The sequence below is a fragment of the Monodelphis domestica genome, chromosome 4, assembly GCF_027887165.1.
Source record: "Monodelphis domestica isolate mMonDom1 chromosome 4, mMonDom1.pri, whole genome shotgun sequence".
NCBI classification, from domain to species: domain Eukaryota; kingdom Metazoa; phylum Chordata; class Mammalia; order Didelphimorphia; family Didelphidae; genus Monodelphis; species Monodelphis domestica.
In genome coordinates this window covers 351,139,236-351,163,858 of record NC_077230.1, presented here as the reverse complement: position 1 = coordinate 351,163,858, position 24,623 = coordinate 351,139,236, and the positions used below count along the sequence as shown (strand labels likewise).

The 24,623-nt window shown below is 36.1% G+C and overlaps 1 protein-coding gene and 1 pseudogene across 1 annotated transcript; both read right to left on the bottom strand.

Annotated features, from left to right (window-relative positions):
• Positions 1–1,369: 1,369 nt before the first annotated feature.
• On the bottom strand, positions 1,370–6,058 carry LOC100617285 (26S proteasome non-ATPase regulatory subunit 7-like; annotated as a pseudogene).
• A 4,596-nt stretch (positions 6,059–10,654) lies between these two features.
• On the bottom strand, positions 10,655–11,704 carry LOC100018390 (olfactory receptor 52I1-like). Its single transcript, XM_001371602.3, has one exon. The coding sequence runs from the start codon at positions 11,702–11,704 to the stop codon at positions 10,655–10,657; it is 1,050 nt and encodes a 349-aa protein (XP_001371639.3).
• Positions 11,705–24,623: the final 12,919 nt, after the last annotated feature.

Here is a 24,623-nt window from a genome sequence, read left to right as displayed (position 1 = left end):
AACAAAAAATTTAAAGTCCAGGCACAAGAGAAACCCAAAAAGGTAAATAAGAAAGAGAAAATTTAAGGGACTCATTAAGGTTAAAATGTTTATATGTCTATATGGAAAGAGGATATCTGTAATTCTCAAAAATTAATCTTAGTAGTAGAGAAGATAGAAGGAATTTACTGAGAAAGAAAGTGGAGAATAAATTGATTATGATGATATGATGTATATGATAAGATGATATGATGTGCATGTAAATGGGACGTTATGAAACAATTTGTATGTATGATGTATATTTACATGAATGATATGTAAAAAAATCAAGGGCTGAAAGAGAGGCTTGCACTAAGAGAAAAGGGAAGGGAGAGATAGAAGGGGGTAAATTATATAACATAAGGAGGCATGAAAATCATTATAGAGAGGGGAGGATAAGGGTGATGATGGGCAGTGTTTAAACTTTACTCTTATCATAACTGGTTGAGAAAGGAAAAAACAAGTATACTCCATTGTGTATAAAATTCTATCTTACCCTACAGAGAAGTAGAAGGGAAATAAGACAAGGGAAGAGGGGAAATAATGGAGGGAGGGAGAAAAGGAGAAGATGCTAAAAAGCAAAATACTGGTGAGAAAGAACAGAGTGGAAGATAATAGAGCAGGATCTAAAGGTAATAATGTGATGGAGGGCAATACACAATAATTAACACTGAATGTAAATGGGATGAACTCATCTATAAAAGAGAAGTGGATAGCAGAATGCATTAAAAATGAGAATCCTGCTATAAATTGTTTAAAAGAAACACATGGAAGGCAGGGTAACACACACAGATTCAAGGTAAATGGCTGAAGCAGAATTTATTATGCATCCCCTAAAGTAAAAAAAAGCAGAAGTAGTAATCATGATTCCAGACAAAACTAAAATAAAAAATGGATCTGATTAAAAGAGGTAAGGAAGGAAATTACATTTTGCTAAAGGGTACTATAAAAAATGAAATAATATCATTACTAACCATTTATGCACCAAATTGTATAGCAGGAGGAAATGGATTGTAAGACCATACTAGTGGAGGATCTCAACCTTCCCCTTTCAGGACTAGATAAGTTGAACCAAAAAATAAATAAGAAAGAAGTAAGGGAATTGATTTAAATGTTAGAAAAGTTAGAGTTAATAAATATCTAGAGAAAATTGAACAAGGATAAAAAGGAATATACCTTCTTCTCAGCAGTACATAATACATATACTGTAATAAATAATAATAAGGGACTATAATGATTGCTAATTGATAACTAACAGATCAGGCAGTTATCTTCTTTTTTCTGCTTTCCCCCTTCCCTCTATACCTCCCTTCCTCCCTCTTTTTCCCATCAGCCTCCCTCCCCCTTCCTTCTTCTTCTTCTTTCTAAATCACTCAGGGTGAATTTATGATGTTTCAAATGAAATACTCTTTCTCTTCTTTATCTTAAGTAAGGGGGTTATTTGGGAAAGACAGGAAAGGATAAAGAATGGAGGTAAGAGGGTTGGGGATTTCCCTAATACTACAGTGAGTCTTTGATTGGAGGATGCTGGAATATAGTTCAATTGAGAGGAATGGCTGATAGGTCTGGAAGTTCAGTCACTATCATCAACAGAGCAAGTCAGAGAGACTTTTGTCCGTCTTTCTTCTGCCTTCAAAGTCACCAGACCATCTCCTTTCAGTCTTTAAGGTTAAAAGATATTAACCCTTTGGTTGGTCTGTTCTTTTCCTTCCAACTGCTCCTCCCAGTAACATTCCAAATAGAACCTCTTGTTTGATTGACAGGTCACCACTCAGCCACTGCTTCTGCCTCTTTGCATGCTTCCCAATTTCTCTCTTCCACAATTCAAAGATCAACCATGTATTAGGGCATAGACATATTGTGAACAAATGCAGAAAAGCAGAAATAATAAATGCAACTTTTCCAATTATAATGCAATAAAAATTATAATTAACAAGAGTCCTTGGAAAGACAAATTTCAAATTAATTGGTAACTAAGTAATCTAATTCTTCAAAATTGGTGGGTCATGAATGACTATGTCACAGTCATGGACTCAAAGGAAGTAATGGAAAAAATAAACATGATTAAGAGAAACATAGAGGCTATGTTGTATTTAAAAGCATCAGAGATAATGCAATATAAACAATAAGAATGTACTAAATAGCAGAGTATCCAAGTACTTAGATCAAAAGTTTACTAGGCAAAAAAAAAAACCTTAGATATCATCTTTCAAGAAATTATCAAGGAAAATAACCCTGATGCTCTAGAAATAGAGGGTAAAATAGAAATTGAAAGAATTCACTGATGACCTCTTAAAAGAGATCCCTGGAATATTACAGTCAAATTCCAGAATTCTCAGGTCAAGGAGAAAATATTGCAAGCAGCCAAAAAGAAACGATTCAAATATTATGGGGGCACAGTCAGGATCATAGAAAATGTAGCAGTTTCTACATTAAAGGATTTGGAGGGCCTGGAATATGATATTCCATGGGGGAAAGGTGAGGAATTCAATCAAGATTCACTTACCCCCACAAAACTGGGCATAATCCAACAGGGGAAAAAGTGAGCATTCAGTGGAATAAGGAACATTCAAATATTCCTGATGAAAAGATCAGAGCTGCATGGAAATTTTAACTCTCAAATAACAAACTCAACAGAAGCATAAAAAAGTAAACAGGAAAGAGAAATCAAAGACATTCAACAAGGCTAAACTGTTTACATTCCTACATGGGAAAATGATTCTTGTAACTCCTAAATTATTATCATTAGGGGAGTTAGAAGGAATACTCCTTCTATAAATAGACAGAGGGCAAGGGTGTGAGTTTGAATATAATAGGATTATATCCAAAAATAAATTTAAGGGATGATAGAGGAATGCATTAGGAGAAGGGGAAAGGAAGAAATAAAATGTAGCAAGTTATCTCTCATTAAAGAGGCATGAAAAAGTCTTTATAGTAGAGGGGAACATGGAGAAGTTGGAAAGGGGAACACTTAAACATTATTCATTGGAATTGGCTCAAAGAGAGAAGACCATACACAGTTGATTGAATATAGAAATCTATTTTACCCTAAAGGAAAAAAGGAGGGGAAGGAGATTTGGAGGGAGTTCTGATAGAAAAAAGGCAAGTAGAGTACTGTGGTGGTCAGGAGACAAATAATTTTGAGAATAGACAGAAAAGAGAAAGAAATATATAAATGGGAGATAAATAGGATGGAGAATAATACAGTGTAATCATAGTGGTAGAAAAAAAACTTTACAAGTCTCTCAAATAAAGGCTTCATTTTTCCAATATATAATTAATAAAATGTATAAAAATATAAGTCATTCTCCAATTGACCAATAGTCAAAAGATTTGAATAGGCAGCTTTCAAATGAAGTAATTGAAAATTTCTTGTCATATGATAAAATATTCTAAATCAATATTAATAAAAGAAAAACCAAAGCAACTCCAAGATACCATTCCATTTATATCAGATTGGTTATTATGACAGAAAGGGAAAATGACAAATGTTGGAGGTGATGTGGGAAAATTGACACAATAATGTACTGTTGGGGGAGTTATGAACTGATTCAACCATTCTAGAGAGTACTTTGAACCTGTGCTGTAAGTGTTAGAAAACAATACATAACCTTTTACCTAGCTATTCCTTTACAACCCAAAATTTTTTTTTTCAAAAAGGAAAAGGACATATATGTGTGAAAATATTTAAGGCAGTTCTTTTTGTGGTGGTAAAAAAATTGAGAAGTGAGAGGATATCCATCACATAGGGAATGGCTGAGTAAGTTATAGTATATGATTATAATGGAATAATATTGTGCTTTGAAAAAATGATGAGCAGAGGACCTCAAAAATTAACTTAGAAAAACTTGGGCAAAATGATGCATAGTGAAGTAAGCAGAACCAAAAGAACATTATACACGGTGATAGCAATATTTTATGAATACTGTGAATGACTTAGCTATTTTCAGCAATACAGTGGCCCAAAACAATCCCAAAGGATACATGTTTAAAAAAAATGTGATCTGCTTCCAGAGAAAAAATTGATGGAGTCTGAATCCAGACCAAAGAAAAACTTTTTTAACTTCATTAATTTGTTTTGCTTGAATTTCCTCCCACAAAAGGATCAATATGGAAAAATGATTTACAGAACTGCACATATAAAATCTGTATAAAATTGCTTACCATCTCAGCAGGAGTAAAGGGAAGAATAGATGAAGGGAGAGAATTTGAGACACAAAATTTAAGCAAATGTTAAAAATTATTTTGCATGTAATTGGAGAAAATAAGATATCAATATATTCTTTAAATTTTTTTAAAAATAAGAATGTGGGGTTTAGAGTTGATGCAAGATGGTTTACAAAAGAAATATAGGCACCACCTCTTCCTGCCTCCTCCTCTCCCTGCCAAAAAAAAAAAATCTTCCTAATAACCTCAAAGAAAAGCACAGCTTGGGCACATCAACTAGAATTCCTGGAAGAGATAAAGCAAGAGTTTCTAAAGAATTACAAATATTTTTTAAATGAAATGAAAGTTCTAGAGGACAATTTGGAAAATAATTGAGTACTATATAAGAAAGATTTGGGAAGGGAATTAACAGGTTGGTACAAGAGATGTGAAACCTTTTCCAAGTAAAAATATTCCTAAAAGTTAGAAATAGTTAGAAGCCAATTATTTCATAGACAAGAATTTTTTAGGACAGAAAACTGAAAGGATAGAAGGAAATATAAGACAACATAGCAGAAACAGTTGACTAGTTGAATAGATGAAGAAGAAGAAAATTTAAAAATCACTGAATAACTTAAAATAATGCTGAAAAAAGTCTAGACATCATGTTTCAAAGAATCTCAAAAGAAAACTGCCTCAGTTTCTTTGAATCAGAGGGGAAAGTGAAAATTAAAATGAATCTATGTGTCACCTCCTGAAAGAAACCCCAAAACAAAAACTCTTAGGAACAACAAGCCAAAATCCATAACTTCTATGTTAAAGAAAAATACTGAAAGCAGTCAGAAAAAAAAAAATTTCAGGTACCAAGAAGCCATAGTCAAATTCACACACAATTTAAGAGCCACTATTATAAAGGAGTGGAGAGAGCTTGGAATACAATATTCTAGAACACAGGCTTACAACCAAAATAATTTACCCAGAAAAAAAGCAAAATTCTACAAAAGAGAAAAAAAATGGAATTTTGGTGAAGCTGAGAATTTCTAAGCATTCCTGGTGGCATGAACAGAGCTACATAGAAACTTTGAAGTTCACTCACAGAAATAAAGAGAAAAAGGAAAATATGAATGAACAATCTTAGGTATAAACTTCTTACATATGTATATCTGACTTGCATTCTATCATCATCATCAAGTCAGCAAGGGAATCTAAATACATAGAAGAAAAGGGCCAATTCACTTAAATGAAAAGCACGTGAAGGTTAATAGCAAGGTTGGAAAGGTAGGTTAGGGCAATGTTAAAAGGGAATTTAAATGCCCAGCTGAGGAATTTACATTTGATTCTAGTATTATAATCCTTTTTGCTCCTCCCCTTTTCCTGCCCTTCTTTCTTCTCTGCATCCCTGTTGGCAATCTTGTTGTTGATGAGGTTGTGCAAGGCAACTACTGAACAGATCAGTGATGCCAGGTATATCACCACCATTTGGTCATTGGTCTTCAGGTAAAATTCCTTGTCAAATTCTTGCAGGTTGACATCAGGCAACAAATTGAAGACATCCTGTAGCTGGTAGATGATGTGGTGGTTGGTGGGCAATTTGCCCATTGCCACTTTCTCCAGGTAGCTCCTGATGTCCAGAAATTTGAAGTTTAGTCCCTTTAAACCATGGACCTCGTTCATAATACACTGAGAAAGGGTGCCAGCTGTGATGTCTTTGATGTCTCAAAGCAGATGTTCCACTCCAACCTCTTCTGCTTCCTCTGCTCTGATTTTACAGATCACATGTTGAAATGTCTTTTTTCACATCAAAAATTACCAGTACTGAGTTAGGACGGTATCTCTTCATGGGCTCATTGATAGCAATGGCGTTCTTGTGTAGCTTTGGGCCTGTATGGTACCACCCAAATATATGCGGAATGTTAATGCAGTGTCATAATGGTAAAATGTGTAAAATGTTACTAATTGCTACAACTGACAACAGATTAAATGTGCCTAACAAAATCTTGTACCACACACAGTATGTTGGGATTTTGACTAATATGGTCTTCAGAGGAAGTCTTTAGATATTTCAAGCCTTTGTTTTACTTACACAAAGGTGCTTTATTCTATGTTTTTTCTCCTTTCAAAGAGGCATTCAGACATTTGTACTACATAATCCTTCTGAAGGAGTGCAAAAGTAATTGCTTTTTAAAAGTCTTGTTTTGCAGTCATTGTATAATAGTCAAATTCCCAATATATTTCTTCTCATCTTACTTGAAATCTTTGTTTACACACTCTGTGCTGACTTGGACCAGATAAGTCAGTAAAGATTAAAAACAATTCCACACTACCATTGGAGAGTGTCTGTATCCACATCCTAACAGCTTTTATTTAAGCTAATAAAAACCAGGGACTAATAAAAAAACAGAATAAAAAAATGTGCCATACATTCTCCAATAGTGATGTCGCATCAATGACTTACCTGTGAAAATGGTCACTTGCTATGAAATTCTGTTTATGGTTTTTTTCCAATGGATTTGATCTTTTCATTCGTACAGTGGCTCAGTGAAACATGTTGCCATGAGTTGATATTGTAACCACAATAAAAAAGTGCTTTTAAATGGAAAAAAATAATCCACTGATATTTATTTAGCAAGTGCTGACATGGTCACAGTGGATGGAATCAGGCTTCAAACACTTACTAGCCATGTGACCCTGAGAAAGTTGCTTAATACTGTTTGCATTAGTTTCTTCATCTATAAAATGAGCTGGAGAAGGAAATGATGAAGCACTCTCCACTATGTTTGTCAAGAAAACCCCAAATGGAGTCATGAAGAGTCAGACAGGGCTGAAATGACTGAACAACAGCAAGGTCATTTTAGAAAAAGTATTTTTAAAAAGTCACATTAGTAGCAGCCCGTAGGGTAAACTGGGGAGAGGAAAGATAAGAGTCAAGGCCAACTAGGAAGCTCTTAAAATAATCTAATCAAGAGGGAATCAGAAGCCTGAACCTGCATGGTGGCCATTTCAGTAGAGAGAAGGAGACAGATTTGAATGATAAAGCAGTGTGATATCAAAACCCGAAATCTGGAATCAGGAAGATCTGAGTTCAATCTGCATCAAACAATGTATAGTTATGTGGCCCAGGACAAGTCGTGTCATTTTTCTCAGTTTCTTCATCTATAAAAGTGAGATTGAAATAGTGCATTTTTGGGTGATTCTAAGAATCAAGTGAGATAGTATATGTAAAGCATTTTGCAAACATTAAAGTGCTGCATAAATGCTTGCTACTATTTATTGTCATTTTGGAGCTAGAATCCACAAGAGAAGATTATATGCAGCAATAGAAATATTATTTGGGGGGGAGGAAAAGAAAATTATCTTTGTCTCCAATGAATAATGTTTTGAAATGACCAAATAAAATATTGTTTTAAAAAAAAGAAATATCATTTGGAGAATGACTTGTATGTCACCACCTCCAAAAAAAGAACAGATAAATAAAAATAAGTAAGATGTTATATATAAAATCAAATGCTGCCTTTTTTATTTGAAAATTTTTTATTTAATTAAATGATTTAGAATAGTTTTCCATAGTTACATGATTCATGTTCTTTCCCTCCCCTTTCCTGCCCCCCTCCCATAGCCAATGTACAATTTGACTGGGTTTTACATGTATCATTGATCAAGACTTCTTTCCATATAATTAATATTTGCACTAAAGTGATCATTTAGGATCTATATCCCCAATCATATCCCCATCAACCCATGTGATCAAGCAATTGTTTTTCTTCTGTGTTTCTACTCCCACAGTTCTTTCTCTGGATGTGATAGCATCAAATGATGCCTTCTAAGGGGAGGAAGGGGAGGAAGGAAGGGAATAAATTTGAGTATTTTAATATTTTAAATATTAAAAATTAATTAGTTGATTTTTTTAAAATAAATATTAAGTGGGACTCAAATGAAAAGATGTGAGAAGACATCCACAACCTACCTCTTCCTGGAAGTAGAAAGCTCACAGATATTATAACATTGTACTTATTTTCAGACTTGTTCGATGTAATAATCAGTTGTTCTCACTTTTTTTTTCCTCCCTTAAGTCATTTAGGATGGCTCTCAGGGAGCAAAAGGGAGAGGAGTAGGATAGGAGGGCTAGGGGTCTTAAGGTGATGTAAGAAATATAATCTCTGAAAAAAATATTATTTTAAAAAGAATGCTTCACTAACACCTGAAATTCAACATTTCAGAAATTGAATGTCTTCCTCTGAAAATATGCCCTGCTTCCCAATTTCCCTTTTCCTTTTGTGTCATTTTCTCCTAATTAACCACATTTTAAAGCCTCAGTCATCATTGGACACAGGAGATGGGAAAGAAAGAAGACTCAACAAATTACAAGTAGCACTGAATCTAACTCCACAATATTTCTATCATTTCTATTTTCTCCTCTAAAATAGAAACTGTCCACATTTAGACCTTTATCACCTCTCAACTAGTCTCTCATAATGGAATTCTAGCTGTTTTTTGCCACTCATAATCTCTCCACTCTCTAATTTATGCTCTACATAGTTATATTATATATGTAACTAAAATGCAAGTCTGAAAGGAGTTTTGTGCTTGAGAACAGAATAATTGTTACCTGGGATGTTAATGAGAATTTACATAGCCTACATGACAACTGATTGAAATGGCACATACTAGAGTTATACAAAAGAGTGGCACTGCCAGAGCTACCCACACCTGGCTCATTCCTCTGCTTCCTAAAATTTTAGATTAGCCACTTGTCCCATTACAAGTCAATTCATTAACAAAGTGCATTGCAAAAGCACTTTTTTAGTTATAAGACATCACAACTACATAATAGTATACTCCCTTCTCTGTGTATACTTTCTGAATAAACTCTCCCAAGCCTGAAAGGTAAGTCAATTGGCACTCACCTGTGGTGGAGAGCTAAATTTATGCTCTGAAATACACTACCAATTAACTAAAATGCAATGTCCCTCTCCTATCTATTCTTTGAGCTCCCATCAAATTATCTGGATTCTTCTTTTTTTTCTTTGTCATGACTCTCCTGATTCATAGAATGCTTCACTCTTTATAGTCATCTCATTTATTGGGAAAAATCAGGCAGGATGAAACCCAAAGTGTTGAAAAATAAATACTTCCATGTAGTTCCATCAATTTAGGAGTCACTACTCCCTTTTTCCTTTCAACATTCAGCCTTTCTGTGGCCTATTAAAAAATGTGAGCAGCAGAAGGCAAAAAGGATCAGATTGGACAAGCTTTAGAATGTGTGTAGATTCTCCCAGTTGGCACTCTGCAGCAATAGATTTCCATAAACATTCCTTGTTCTTATGAATAAGAAAATTCCATCTTTATTTTTATTCACCTCTAACAAATTTAGCAATTATTTATGAATTTTTCAAAAATTATATTCTGACAAGCCCCCATGCTTCAACAGAATGCAGAGACAGAGACAGAGACAGACAGACAGACAGACAGATTTAAAAATCTTCTTACAGAAAATATTACTGGTTGAGAATAAATTGGAATCAATTTGTTTAAAAGGACTAATGTCCTTTCCAGGTCAAATATTCTATGTTTTGATGATTTGATGATCTGTTCATGCTGAGAATATCAATCCATCCTGTATAGTTTTATAGCCTGTGTTGGGACAAAGACTTCAATTTTTAAAGAGATTAAGTGATTGCAATAAATCTGAAAGCTATCCCACATTTTAGTGAAAGAAAGTATTTAGATGAACTTACTATGTCATCAGTACTCAATGAAGCTTAGAATGTGACTGAGAAATATGCCTTAATCTTGGGAAACAACTTTATTCCTTGCCAAATTGCAAAATCATTTCTCTAAATTTCCACATGTGATCTCCCTATGGAAAAAGTCTACACATCTGCATTGAAACAAATGTTGGATGTAAAGCCCAACATAATTGAGAAAGTGGGCAAGGATTATTAGCTAAATGAAACCCCTTCCCATGTTGTTGGTATTTTAATGTGTTACAATAGTGGATATATAAAGACTAAAACACCTTCCGGAAGAGGCTTCCATGAAATCTCAGCTCAAATCCTACCTTCTATAGGATGCCTTTGCCCATTTCCTTTGCTGCTAGTATCTTCTCCTTTGGGATCAGCTTCCATTCTTTCTGTATATATCTTGTACATATGATATCTCTCCTATAAGAGTGTGAACTCCTTGAGAGCAAAGTTTATGTTTTTGCCTTTCTAGGGATCCCCAGACATCATGTCTGACCCATAGAAATTGCAACAAATACTTCTTGCCTCACTAACTGACCATCAAAATCAATGGATAAATACTTTTTGACTAAAGATTCAAAAGAAGGAATACAAATTCTGGAGTGGCCGAAATAGCTTCATTAGTTTGGAAACAATTTAGCTAAGATGGCTGCCACTATGGTTTTAGGAATTCTACAAAATTCCTAGACCAGACCTGGTAGGAATGAATAACAGATATAGACAACATTTCAACATTTCAGCATCCTCACTTACTTCTGAGTCTGTGCCTCCCATGTAGACTCACTGTGTTCCATAACAAACACTCGAATAGGTCTTTTCTCTTTTGATGAGTTTTGGCAGGCATGGCCAGGGAGACTGGTGGCCACGGCATTCCACACTCGCTCCCGGATACGCTTTGTCTTCAGGCCATAGATAAGAGGGTTCAGCATTGGAGGGATAACCAAGTAGAAATCAGCTAGCAGCACCTGGGTGTGCAAAGGCACCATGTCTTGCCCTAACCAGGCCATATAAATGGATAATATGCCTGGCAAGTAGAAGAGGACCATGACACTCACATGTGAACCACATGTGCTGAGGGCTTTGACCCGTGCATCTCTAGAGGGGAGACTGAACACAGTCCAGAGGATCAGACTGTAGGAGGTAGCAATGAAAGTCACATCAGTCCCCACAATGAGGAAGGAAATGATTAAGCTGTAAAGACTGCTGGGCATGTGATCAGCACATGCCAACTTGGCCACAGCCATGTGTTCACAATAGGAATGGGGGATCTTGTGGGAGGCACAATATGGCAGATGGACCACCATCCAGGTCATTGGAATCATAGCTGTGATAGCTCTTGCTATGATGCCCATGCCCATCCCTATCATGGTCCGTGATGTGAGGATGGTTTGGTAGTGCAGAGGTTTGCAGATGGCTACATAGCGGTCAAAGGCCATGGCCAGGAGCAACCCTGTTTCTATAGCTGTGGTGGCATGGACGATGTACATCTGAATGAAACAAGCAGCAAAGCCAATAATGCCATTGTCTGACCAGAAGATGTTCAACATCTTGGGCATCACTGAGGTTGACATGACAATGTCCACAGCAGCCAAGATACATAAAAAATAGTACATGGGTTCATGTAAGGCATTGTCTGTCCAGATCACAGTCACAATGATAATATTTCCTAATAAGGCTATGCAGTACATGGCACTCAATGGAACTGCCAGCCAAAGATGGGCTACCTCCAGCCCTGGTACACCCAGAAGGATGAAGGTAGCTGTGTTCAGTAAAGTGTCATTGGAGAGAGAGCCCAACATCACATGAGAAACTTCTTCCCTGTAGACAAAGCCACAGGAGTGATCAGTATCAGAGTCCTTAGGCTGCTAATTTTAATGGATGACCAAAGTCTAAATGTAGTCTTTGAATAAGACATGTTTCTCAAACATATCCAAGTGACACTAAGCTTTTTTTCTGACTGTCTTGATCTCTGTTCTTCAAGTTGGGCATAGAGATGGCCATTAACCAATAAAGGCAATAGAGAATACTGTAACTGGCATGGGATTCAGCAATCCTGAGCTTCTTGAGAATCTATTTTTCATATGCTGTATTAATTCCTATATTTTAGGGAGAATTATTGTGTATTTCTCTTTCTGGGATTTATTCAGAGATAACATCTAGCCTGCTGCTTTTTTAGGTTTTCTTTGTCTTTTGAAATCCCAAAGAATGTCTTTCCTTTTTAACAGAACTTGGTTAATAAATGAAGGAGACAAGAGGTTTGTTTGTTTTTTTTAATTTTCCTATGGACATGACTCTCCACCTGGGAAGATAGAGAGGGGGGAATAGGTTGATGGATCACATTTTAATTAGGTATCACTAATTAAAGATGTCTTGGGGGTGATTAAGGAAGTGGTTGAATAATGAGCTATTAAAAATCTATTTATCAGATTGCCTAACCCAGTTGGGATCATCACTGGTCATGAGAGACAACATTGAGACCTCTTAAATCACTTTATTGCTTATGATGCTGGCCCAACAAATAAATCTGATATAATCAATAAATGTACATTCTTACCCAAAAATCAGTCTCTTGAGATAAATTTAGTCATAACAGTTATTTAAACTAAACATAAGTATTTTACAGAGTTTGTTCCTTTGTGTTCTTTGTCTCTGTCTTTGTACCTTTGTCCCTGTCCCTCTGTCTCTTTTATTCCTTTCTTCCCTTACCTCTTTCTCAACTCATCTTCATCTCATGTAACCAAGTTGGGGAAAAATTCTTCTCTATAAATGAGAAGGTAGTTGAAAGGGAGGGCTGAAGGGGCAGAGGCAGGGGAGCATCTGACACTTAAACCTCACTCATCTGAATTGGATCAAGAAAAAAATAAAAACCTATACACAAAGTTGAGTATAAGAGAACATTTCTTTCAAAGGAAGATAGAAAAAAAGGGAGAAGGGGAAAAGGGGAATTGGAGGTAGGATAGAGTAAAAGAGACAACTATCCTAAACAGAACAAATTCTATAAGAATGTACAAAAATAATTTTAGCTTTTTTTGACATGGCAAAAAATATTAATCTTATGGGGTGTCCATCAGTTGAGGAATAACTGAACAAATTCTAATATAAATGTCATGGATTACTATTGTGCTATAATGGTGATGAGAACATTTTAAGCCAAAGCTGGGAAGACCTAAATGAATTGATTCATAGTGAAGTGAACAGAAGCACAAGAACAATTAATACAGTGCTAATATGTTAAAGATAAACAAAATTAAAAGATGCAGGAATTCTAATCAGCATAAAGACCAACCATAATTCCAGAGGGCTTATGATGAAACAGGTTACACATATCCTGATAGAAAAGTATTTTAAATGGACAAAGTTAAATTTTGTTTCCCTTGATTATACATGTTTGTAGGAAAGGTTTTGTTTTTCTTTCGTGCTCAAATGAGCTGGACAGATGTAGGATTAAAGAAAGAAGGGGTAGATATTTTCTAATTAAAAATAGAATTTAAAAATAAATATAGATAGAGGAACAGATCTTTCTGTTTCTTGAAGGTGCAGAACAAGGATCAACAAACTATTATGTTGAAGCAGTTTCCTCATAATATGAAGGAAAGGAGGAAATCTTAGCATGAATTTATAGGCTGAAATAGGCTACCTCAGGTTGAAGCTGATTCCCCAGAATTCAGAGCTCTTTTGTCCAGGCTGAATAATCCTTGCAAAAACTGTGATCAAGAAAATCCTCCTTTAGTCACAGATTTGGACATATTCCTTCTAATTTTATTTTTAACAAGTAAAAGTTGTAGAAGGGGGTGTAATTAAGGTGGGGAAAGCAAAGGATTTGGAATCATAGAGGACTAGGGTTCAAATCCTGATTTTTCCAATTTATTACCTATGTGATCTTAGGCAAATCACTCCACTCACCTGGGCCTCAGTTCCCTAAAACCTATTATCCTATTAAATTATTTTGCAAACCTCAAACTATATAATTGTTTTATTATTTTATAATTCATTTAACTTCTAACATGATTAATAATCAATTATTAACTCTGAAAACAAGAATATTGCTTGGGTAAATGGAAACATAACCTGTTGGGGACAAATGTGTCAAGTCTTAACAAAAGGTACTGACTCCAAAAATAAAGGACCAGCCAAAAACATTTTTACATAATATTTAGTACAAATAATTCAGTAAACATTAACTGAGGGCCCAGCATATGTTAGGCAGGCACAGTATGACATATTAGGGATTCAGAAATGCAAACAAGATAAACCCCTGCCCTGGAGAAACATATATGGTGGAAGGAACATTTTCACTGATGGGCTTTCTCTGAATTAATGCACCCAATGCTCCCTCTCTGGTCCTGCCTGCTATAAGTGTACTTGGTTAGCAAACTGTAGATAGACAGTGAATAACTAGATCTCAGAACAGGACAAAATGCTTGTGTGGGTGGGCTTTCTAAACCTGATGGAGATATGTGTGGTAGAAGAAGAAGGGGGCACATAACATGAGCTAGTGAGTAAAGCAAAAGGCCCCATGAACATGAGGCACCAAGCTTCCAATCCTAGTTCTGCCCCTTTCAAAGAAGCTGAGTGACCCTGGCTGGGCAAAGTCACTTCACTTTTCTAGAGTTTCTTTTTCTTCATATGCAGCATAAAGAAAGTAGAGCTGGCATGGTTCTTTGAAATCATCCAGTCCAGCAGTTTGTGCTATAATTTTCTACAGTCATTTTTCTGAATCCTTATTGTTCCATTCATAAATTTAGCAGTAATTTCAATCGATTTCAATCATTCTTTCTCAAACTTATATTCTCTTTTTCTGGAAGTATTACTTTGGAAAAGGTCCATTTAGGTAAGTACAGTAACCAGAATGTAGAAGGAAGGAAGGAAGGAAGGAAGGAAGGAAGGAAGGAAGGAAGGAAGGAAGGAAGGAAGGAAGGAAGGAAGGAAGGAAGGAAGGAAGGAAGGAAGGAAGGAAGGAAGGAAGGAAGGAAGGAAGGAAGGAAGGAAGGAAGGAAGGAAGGAAGGAAGGAAGGAAGAAGGAAAGGAAAAGAAATAAAGAAAACGACAAAGGAAGGAAGTACAGGCATTGTACTTTGTGCTTTATTATCTCATTAATTCTCACAATTACACTGTGAAGTAGGTATTACTATTGTACCCATTTTATTATACCCATTTACAATTAAGGAAATTGAGGCAAAGGTTAAGTGACTTGTCCAGGGTCATAGGCTACTGGATTGGATCTCAGATCATCCTGACTTCAAGCCCACCACTCTAACCACTATGCTACCTAGCAGCCATGGCATCATCCTGTCATATTGCTGGGGGTAAAACCAAGGCATGGATATATGGAATCAAAACTGGCCTCTTCTTTCTCTTTTTCTAAAATTATAGGTTATAAATGTTTTGAATTATTAAACCAACAAAAGGTGTGAAGGATCTGTTAAAGGGCTCAAGAAGGCCTTGGTTAAATTCATAAGAAAAGTAATTATTCCCTCAAAGTTAACTCCCCAATCCCCTTATATAACATTTTCCAAGGTCTATAAAGCCTTATGGCCAGAAGTCCTGTCCTAATATAGTGGCCATTAGCAGGATCTGGGGTTATCATCACTCTAATTTCTTGTGGAAAAGAGATAACTTAAAATAAGTTGGTCATTCTCCTACCCCATATAATTCCAGAGATAAGAGGTGGATCATCAATGGTTTGAACTTATTTGGAAGTCTATTTAAATCAAGAGTAGAAATAATTTTGAAATAGCTGCCTTCTCTGCCTATAAAACTGGATGGTATCAGTGTGCTTCCCTTGGAAGTATTAAAGAAGTAGCAAGATACATGTTTGGTATTGCCAACTTCAGAACATCTGACTTGGAGTGAGAAAAGTCTCAAATTCCTGCCTCAAAAACCTAACCACTCTGTGATTTGGAGAAAATCATTTAATTTCTCTCAGCCTCAGTTTCCTTATCTATAAAATGGGAATAATGATAGCACCTGTAGGACAAATTTCTTGTATGGCTCAAATAAGATAAAGTGCTTTGCCAATCTTAAAGTCTTATACAATTTAATTCCTATTATTTTGTTATGGATCTATGGCCCTGGAAAGTCATTCAAGCTCTCTTGGTCTCAGTCTATAAAAGAGATAATAGAACCTACCTTACAGGGAGTTATGAAGATCAAATAAAAGAATAAATGTATAATATTTTGAGTACCTTAAAATACTACATAAATGTGAGCAGATGCCATTGTCCTCTTAATCAGGGTGGCAATCATTTCTACAGCATCACAAAAGTCCCTTCCAAAATTAAAATCCTATAATTCTTTAACCACTTAAAGCTTTCATGATTTACAATAAATCTATTTCTTCTTTACATTATCAATTGGATGAGATCACTCCTGAGAGCTCCTCTAATTAAGAGATTCTATGATTTAATGACCAATATCCTTTTTGTCCCCTTCTCTCCCTTTATCATGGCATACATTCATTAGAGCCACATCTAGAAAGACCTTTGGAAGCTTCTAATCTGAACACTCTACAGGTTAAAAGAGGACTTGAACATATCAATAAGCAAAGGCGAGACTTAATGTCAGTTCCCTTTATTCCAGATATGGAACTCCTTCTTTCTGTTATGGCCTCATTGCCTCTTCATTTACTTTGACCCCTGGCCTCCCTCTAGGGGACTTAGTGGGATACCCAATCCTCCTTTCTGAAGAGCGTCAAACTCCATATCTCTATTAGCCCCATCTGCCAACTTAGAGACCCACCACCCTGGCTGACCTTTGCCGATGTTTCATTACTACTCCATGCTGGCTCTGCTGCAGGAGAACAAGAAATTCAATGAAGTGGGGTGTGTGTGGTATCAGAAAGCAATGTAAGGGAATGAGAGAGGGAATTGGACCCTTATATGGAAAAAGCAGCTTCAAGATTTGACCCACTATTTTCTCTCCTGTCGCTGAAGCATCCAGAACAGCATCCCCTACCAATGACTCAATCAAGTCCCAGTATCACCCTCATTTCCAAATACAGGGATTCCCCAAAGATTTGGTTACTCTTTAAAGACTGACCTGGTTTCTCATCCCAGCTTCGGCAATGGATCAGTGCATGATATTTTGCAAGTCCCTTTCCCTCTCTTGGCCCAGATTTCTCATCTATAAATGAAAAGTCTTGAACTGTGTTCTCTCTAAGGTGCCTTCCTATTCTAAGTTACTCTAATGTTATGAACCTTAGCTGAGCTCCTTGGGACTGATTAAGCAGAGTAAAGGGAGTTCTGAGCATTTCAAAGAAAGTGAAGGGGTGCTGGAACAGCCACAGTGGAACATGAACATTAATGAGGCTGCCTATCTTTGGCCCCCAGAATCTCCCAAGGGGCTAATGAGGAGGCTCTCCTAGCAGGTGTTATCACCTCTTCCATTGTCAGGGTCTCAATGGGAAGTGAATGCTGAGCCAAGTGTGAGCATAGCCACAGAATAATATCATTCAGACTTACTCAATCTTCCCCTCATCTTTCCCACAGACTGCTCAGAAAGAAGAGTGATAGAGACTGTGAAGAATTAATTTAAAGCTTCTTTCTGTTAGATATCAATTGACACAACTAAAAATATTCTTTCTTGCCCAAGTCAGCCTTAACAATCAGAAATAGTTTAGTTCAATTTTAATGACTTTAAACTTGTAGTCGTGAATTATATAATGTAGGCAAAGGGATCAAAAATGTTTTTTGAAGATTTTTTTTAGAAAATCCTATAGACTCCACAAAAAGAAATCAAAATATTCTTCATTCAATACTTTATAACTTAATAGGTATAAACTCTGCCTCCACTAATTCAGGTTGTGCCCCCTCAGTAGAATTAGTAGGAACTGTTGCTATGGCTAAAAATTCATCACCCCACAATCTACCATATGATTGATGACTCTAAATATAGCCAATCTGGTCCTTTGTCATCAAGACCAGAATTGGTCACTAGGTCTATACTTGAAACCTTTCTAGCTTGGGAGAATTAGCCAGCATCTAATCTCTGGTGTTATAACCTCTGAGAATTCAGGGCCATCTCTGTGCTACAGTGAAAAATCTGAATATAACCTTGATGGAGGAAATAATCATTTTGTTAGTGTGGGAGGTTCCCCCAAAAGAAAACCAAAAGGTATCCATGAATTATTAGGGGATGGTCTTAGAGAATTTACTGAGGCTCAGAAAGGTCATGACTTTTTCATGATCACTCAGTGAATCATTATAGAGAAGTGACTTGAATCTAGAGCTTTCACACTTAAAAGGTGTTTTATTCTCTTCCCCAAAGAACTATGATCTGAAGGTTACATTATGTGACTTTGAATCCTGGTCAGCCGGGTAACCTTAGCAGCTACTCCACTGGTACCTTGGTTATAGACCTGATTTCTCTTCAGGTATATAGCAGGATTCTGAGGAGGGAAACAACACCTTCCTGGTTCTTGTAAAAGTTAAAATTAAATCTCAATAATAAAAATATTACATTTTAAGAGATTTATTAATGATCATTAGAAATCAAGGAATAAAGAAGATACAAAATAAAGACCAAGTGTCCATGACTGATCTGTCAGTTCAAACACCCTCCTTACCACCACCAAGCTCAGGACCAGAAGTAAAGAGGTGGGACCTTCCATGTCCCTGCCAAATATCCCCTATCTACAGGAAGTAAATAATGACAAGAAGTCAGTGGGCTCCTGGGAAATGTAGTTCTTTTTTAGGGTAACAGATTTTCAATTATACATTCTTTAGAGGGAATGTGTGTGTGTGTGTGTGTGTGTGTGTGTCTGTGTGTGTGTGTCAGGCAGAGGCACCACATGCACCTTATTCAACAGCATGGACCCCAAATTCAGGGAGAGACCCAATGTGGGGTTCCTAGAGAGTAGAGTTAGGGCTTTTCTTGGTCAGGAGAACTCTTGATTGTTTTTTCAATTATATGTAGAATCATGATAATAGTCCGACTTCTCTCCTTTTCCCAGATGGTGAATAATCTGATATAGATTATACCAGTGTTGTCATGCAATATATATTTCCATACTCCTTGGGACATGAAAGAAGACACATACCACACATACAAGAAAAAAATATCATGAAGAAAATAGAGTGAAAAATGGAATGCTTCTATCTGTATTGACTTGAATAGTTTCTTCTATGATGGTAGATAGCATTATTCATCATGAGTCTCTTGGAGTTTTGGATCCTTGCATGAAAGTACACTTATATAATGAATCATATGAAGCCATGGTTGTACACTTGGGTCCTGTCTACCAAGGGATGGTAAAGAAAAAACTAAAAGCATTCTGTGCTTTTGTCATCACTGGATATAATTCTTAGTGAACACAATGTACCTTTTAATATCAGCCCTGAAAGAGCCAAAGTGAATACATGATGTCTAGTAAGTCTACTAAATCTGGATTGCTACAAAGAGTAACACTCTTTCCATTATGACATCATTAAGGAACCTCTTAAAGAAGATGGGCTGTTAGCAAAATAGGATAATATAAGAAAAATTAAAGTGCTTATGATTTTGTATGTTTATTACTATTTTTTTTAAATCTGAAGCATATGATCAAAAGTGAAGTGCTATTTACAGTAAAGACAATATATTGAATACTGAGGTATAATTTGACCAATTAAAGCCCAACAGTTTGCTTTTTATAAAAAACAGATTTAAAATATAAAGAAAAATGGGTACATAGTTCCAGTACCAAAACCAGGGGGAAATAAGGCAAAGAAACTAAAATATCACTCATGAATATAAAAAATAAAACCCTGCACTAAATATTATAGCAATTTATTCCCTCCAAAAAAAAATCATTCACTCTGATTAAATTGGATTTATATGTGGGAGGCAAGGATTTTTAAAAATCACATAATTAATCATATAAAAAATCAAAAGAATTAAAAATCATGTTATATCAGTAGACTCAGATAAAAGCCTTTAATAAGAATAATGATCACATTTGTTTTTTTAAAAATCTACAAAATATAGGCAAAGAAAGCCTTTTACTATGGTAAAACATCTCTTGTGGAGTGAGGGAAGTTACAAAGTAACTGATTGACAGCCCTCAAGCCTCAGAATTCTCCAAGAGCTGGCTGAGTCAGAGTTCCAAGCTGTTGAAGGGAGAGGTTTCCAACTGTCTGTCTGGAGCTGAAGGTCAAGCCTGAAGGGTGTGAATCTGGACTCTCCCTGGACAAACTCATCTTGTAAGCTGTCTGCCTTTGAATAAAATCAACAAGGTTGAGAGGAAGATGCTCCATACATTCTGGTGGACAGAGTGATTTTGGAGGAGCCTTTCTCTCTCTTTCCTGGAACATCTGAGGACTCAACAGCTGGATTCCTGTTACCTGACCCACCAAGTACTCTGTGTGTGAGATTCTGGGTTCCCTGTTGGACTTATCCTTAGAAATCTTTAGTTGAACTTGTTAGACAGGTTAAGTTTAGGGAATTAACTATAGAGGTTTAAATATCTTGGGGCAAATACTCAGATGCAAACCTTTCCCCTTTTTCCTTCCCCTTCATCCCTTTTTTGGTTAATAAACTCATTTAGTTAAGTGTGTTTTCCCCTTTGTATAAACTTTTCCCCCTTTCCTAAATTCCCCATAACAATTGAAAACCAAAAACTGGAATTATATGCCATAGGAAAACATGTAATATTCTCCTAATAAATACAGGAAAGAACAAAAATGCTCCATTTCCCCCATGTTATATGACATTGTATTTAAAATGTTAGAAATGCCAATGTCAAAGAAAAAAAAGTAAAGTCATAAAGATGAGGGGGAAAGAAGAGAAAACTATCCCTATCTGATAGTTAATTTGTGTGATGATAAAAAACTAACAGATAAAAACTGAAACAATATCTTCAGTGAAATAGCAGTTTACAAAATAAAGTAACAAAAATAATGATTTTAAAATAGAAATAATGAAATCCAGAAAGAAATATTAGAAAGAAAATATCCATTCAAAATAATTTCAAAAAGATATTTGAGTTCATCAAATAAAGCACAACCAGTTCTTGAAGAGATATAATCACAGGTTGTTATTTAAAGAAATAAAGAAAATTCATAGATGGAGGACCATTTAGTGCTCATATTTAATTTATGTCAATATGTCACTGACAATGAAAATTGTGGATCAGGGGAAAGAATTAGCCTGGATTAAAAAAAAAAAGACTCCTGGGGAACACAATAGCTCTCTTCAAGTATAGGAAGGGCTCTCAAGAAGCAAATATATGTGTTCCTTTTGACCCTGAAGCAAATGTAAAAGTTGCAAAGAATTGTAGTTAGGGTAGATGCCATAAAAAAATTCCTAATAATTATCTTTCCAAAACTGGAATGAGTTTGCTGATTCATTCCACCTTCAAGCAGAGGCTGTTTGGTATACTGCAAGAGGGATCTTTTGGTGGGGAAAGGGGGAATGAGTTAGACTTCGAGTCCTAGTTCCTAAGGACCCTCCCTACTCTAAAATTCAAAAACACCAACCATATTTGTTATATTATATTATGTTATGTTATATAGTTAAGTTCCACAGTGACTGCTTTAAAGAGTCTAAAACTATATAGACCAACACATGATCATTATTTTTGCAGTTCAGTTTTCTGGATATGTCATAAAGACAGTTTAGTATGATCAAAAAGTGCTGATATTGATAATAACAATTTTTAACAGTTACCAATATCCTCTTTTCTTGTAGGAATTCATATCATTTTAACTTATTGGATCCCTTTAAAAAGTGACTTTTGTTTTGTTTTTTTGTTTTTGTTTTTGTTTTTTTCCCTCTTTCTTAATTGCCTTTTGATGGTTCTCTTGAATTCTGTGTTTGGGCATAAAATTTTCTGTTCAGGGCTGGTCTTTTCTTTACGAATGCTTGAAATTCTTCTATTTTATTAAATGACCATATTTTTTCCTGTAAGAATATAGTCAGTTTTTCTGGGTAGTTGATTCTTGGTTGTAGACCTAGTTCCCTTGCTTTCCAGAATATCATATTCCATGCCTTTTGGTCCTTTGGTGTAGATGCAGCCAGATCCTATGTTATCCTGACTGTAGTTCCATGGTATCTGAATGACTTCTTCTTAGCAGCTTGTAATATTTTTTTCCTTGGTCTGGTAGTTCTTGAATTTGGCTATAACATTCCTGGGTATTGTCAGTTGGTGATTAAGTACAGGAGATGATATGTGGATTCTTTCAATCTCCACTTTTCCCTCTTGTTCTAGAATGTTGGGGCAGTTTTCTTGGATAATTTCCTGTAGGATGATGCCCAGGCTTTTTATTTTGTCCTGGTCTTCTGATAGACAATGATTCTTAAGTTGTCTCTCCTGGACTTGTTTTCTAAATCTTCTGTTTTGTGAGTGAGGTGTTTCATATTTTCCTCAATTTTTTCATTCTTTTGATTTTGTTTTATAGTTTCCTGCTGCCTTGTTAAGTTGCTTGCTTCTAATTGTTGTATTCTGGTTTTTAACAACTGAATTTTGTTCCTGGCTTTTTGGTCATCCTTCTCCTTCTGGTCTGATTTTCTTTGGAGGTCATCTTTCATCTTCTTTGCCTCATCTTTCATCTCCTTTGCCTCATTTTCAAGCTGATTAATTTTGGCTTTCAAGACACTATTTTCTGTTTCCAGATGACTTATCTTGCTTTTTAAGTTCTTTTCCCAGTTGTCTTCAGCCTCTCTTAACTGTGTTTTGAATTGTGTTCTGAGTTATTCCAAAGCCTGTATCCAATTTGCTGGAGTTTCTATGTTTTTTGTTTTTTTTTTTTTTTGGTGTTCCTTGATCTTCCTCTGTTACATTTGCTCTTTGTTCATTGCCTGGATTGAAGCTGTTGATTGTAATTTCTTTTTTTTCTTTTTCTGTTGTTTGGTCATATTTTCCCCTTCTTTTACCCGTGTAGTTGCCTGTAGTCTTGCTCCTCTCATTATGTACTGGACCTATGGGTTTGGGCTTTTCTATCAACCTTCACCCTTGGGGCTTAGTCAGCAAAGCTCTCAGAGTAGTCTGTGGGGGAGGGGTGTTGGAGCTTGTGCTTCCCTGCCCTCTGAAGGCTTGATAAGATTAAGCTCAGCAGAGTTGATCTTGCAGAGTTGAATGTGCTCTGAGGCCAAAACCTCGGGGAGGGGGGGGGCCAGGGGAGGGCAATATGCAGTGTCTCAGCTGCAATTGGGCTGCCTTTTCTGAGGTTCTTCTCTAGCTGTCTCCCCACTGCCTGTGTTCAAAGCCCTGAGCCTGGCACAGATTTGCCCTCAAGGTACTCCCTCCAGTCTAGGGCCCTTGCCAGCCCAGAGATTCCAGCCACTGCTGGAGGCTCAGTACTGTAGGTGGGGGAGGGGTCCTGTGACCTTCCTTCTTTCTTCCCCTTAAACCGGAGTGTTCTTGAATCCAGGCTTTGGGGGGGCATACCTTTTAAGTTGAGTCCAGAAGGAGGGTTCCTTAGTTCTTTCCTGTTGTTAGATTTGGTTTTCAGTCCCCTAGGAGCATTTGGTTTTTAATTGGTGAGGAAGGGTTTTCAGAGGTCTGAACTTTTGCTGCCTCTACACAGCCATCTTGACTCCTTATCAAAAAGAGCTGATATTGATATCAGGAAAATTTGAATGAATTCTTGCTTTGAAACTTCCTAGCTGTGTGACTTTGGATAATTTATTATCTCTGAGCTTCAATTACAAAAGAATATTGATAGAGACCTGTAAGGTACCTAAGAGTTCATCTACTCAATCCTCCTCATTTAAGAGATGAGAAAAGTAGTAACAGGAATTTTCATTTTGATTTTTTTCCACAAGGTTGGAAGATAGAGAGGGCAGATTTTTAACACATGAAAAAATTAAAATGTAATGTAAAAACAGGTCAAGAGAAATAAAATTATTTTTCCAAGGTCTTATAGTCAGAGAGTTGCAGAGTGTGGCTTTGAACTCAAATAATTCAAATTGGTGTTGCTTTTCCTGAATATACTGGTTCTTAGGTACCTAACCCACAGCATTGGAACTTAATATGTGTTTATTTAATTGGATTAAATTCCTTACATATAAAATTATATATAAAATACATAATAATAAAATATTTTTACTACATAACTTTCTGGGTATGGAAGGGAAAGGGCTTTACAAACATCAAAGCATAATAGACATTTGTGATAGTTTTCTTCACCAAAATTTGAAGTCTTTCCATAGAAATTGTAATTTTGCATGCTTTCAAAGATCACAGGAAGTTTTGCAAAAGAAGTGTTCAGCCATCTAGTCCACTGATGCCTGAGAAGAAATCTACAATATTCTTCACAAGTGCTTCTTCAGTCTCTATATGAAGACTTCTAGAGGTAGAAGCAATATAGTTTAGTGATGAAGGTATCTTCTTGTGAGGTCACATCGTGTTGTCAAAAGAGTACTGGATTTGCAGAGAAAAACTTTAATTAAAACATCATTTTTACTGCTTGCTAGCAGTGTGGCCTTGAGACATTTGATTCACCTCTGGACCTCAGTTTCCACATATATTAAGTGAGGGGGATGGGCTATAGGACATCTAAGGTCAATTCCATCCCTTATTATTGGCATATTTATCCTTAAATCCCTAGTCTCCTTAACTTCCAGGCACTGCCTCTAATTCTGCTTCTAGGGTCCAAGAGGATATCCACATCAGATTTCCAATATGTCCCCTCTAAGGAAGTCCATATTGACACATATAATTATCACAGAAAGAATTGGAAGGGACTTCCAAAAGTCATCTTCTAAGTAACATCCCTTGATACTTGATGACAGTTATCCTAA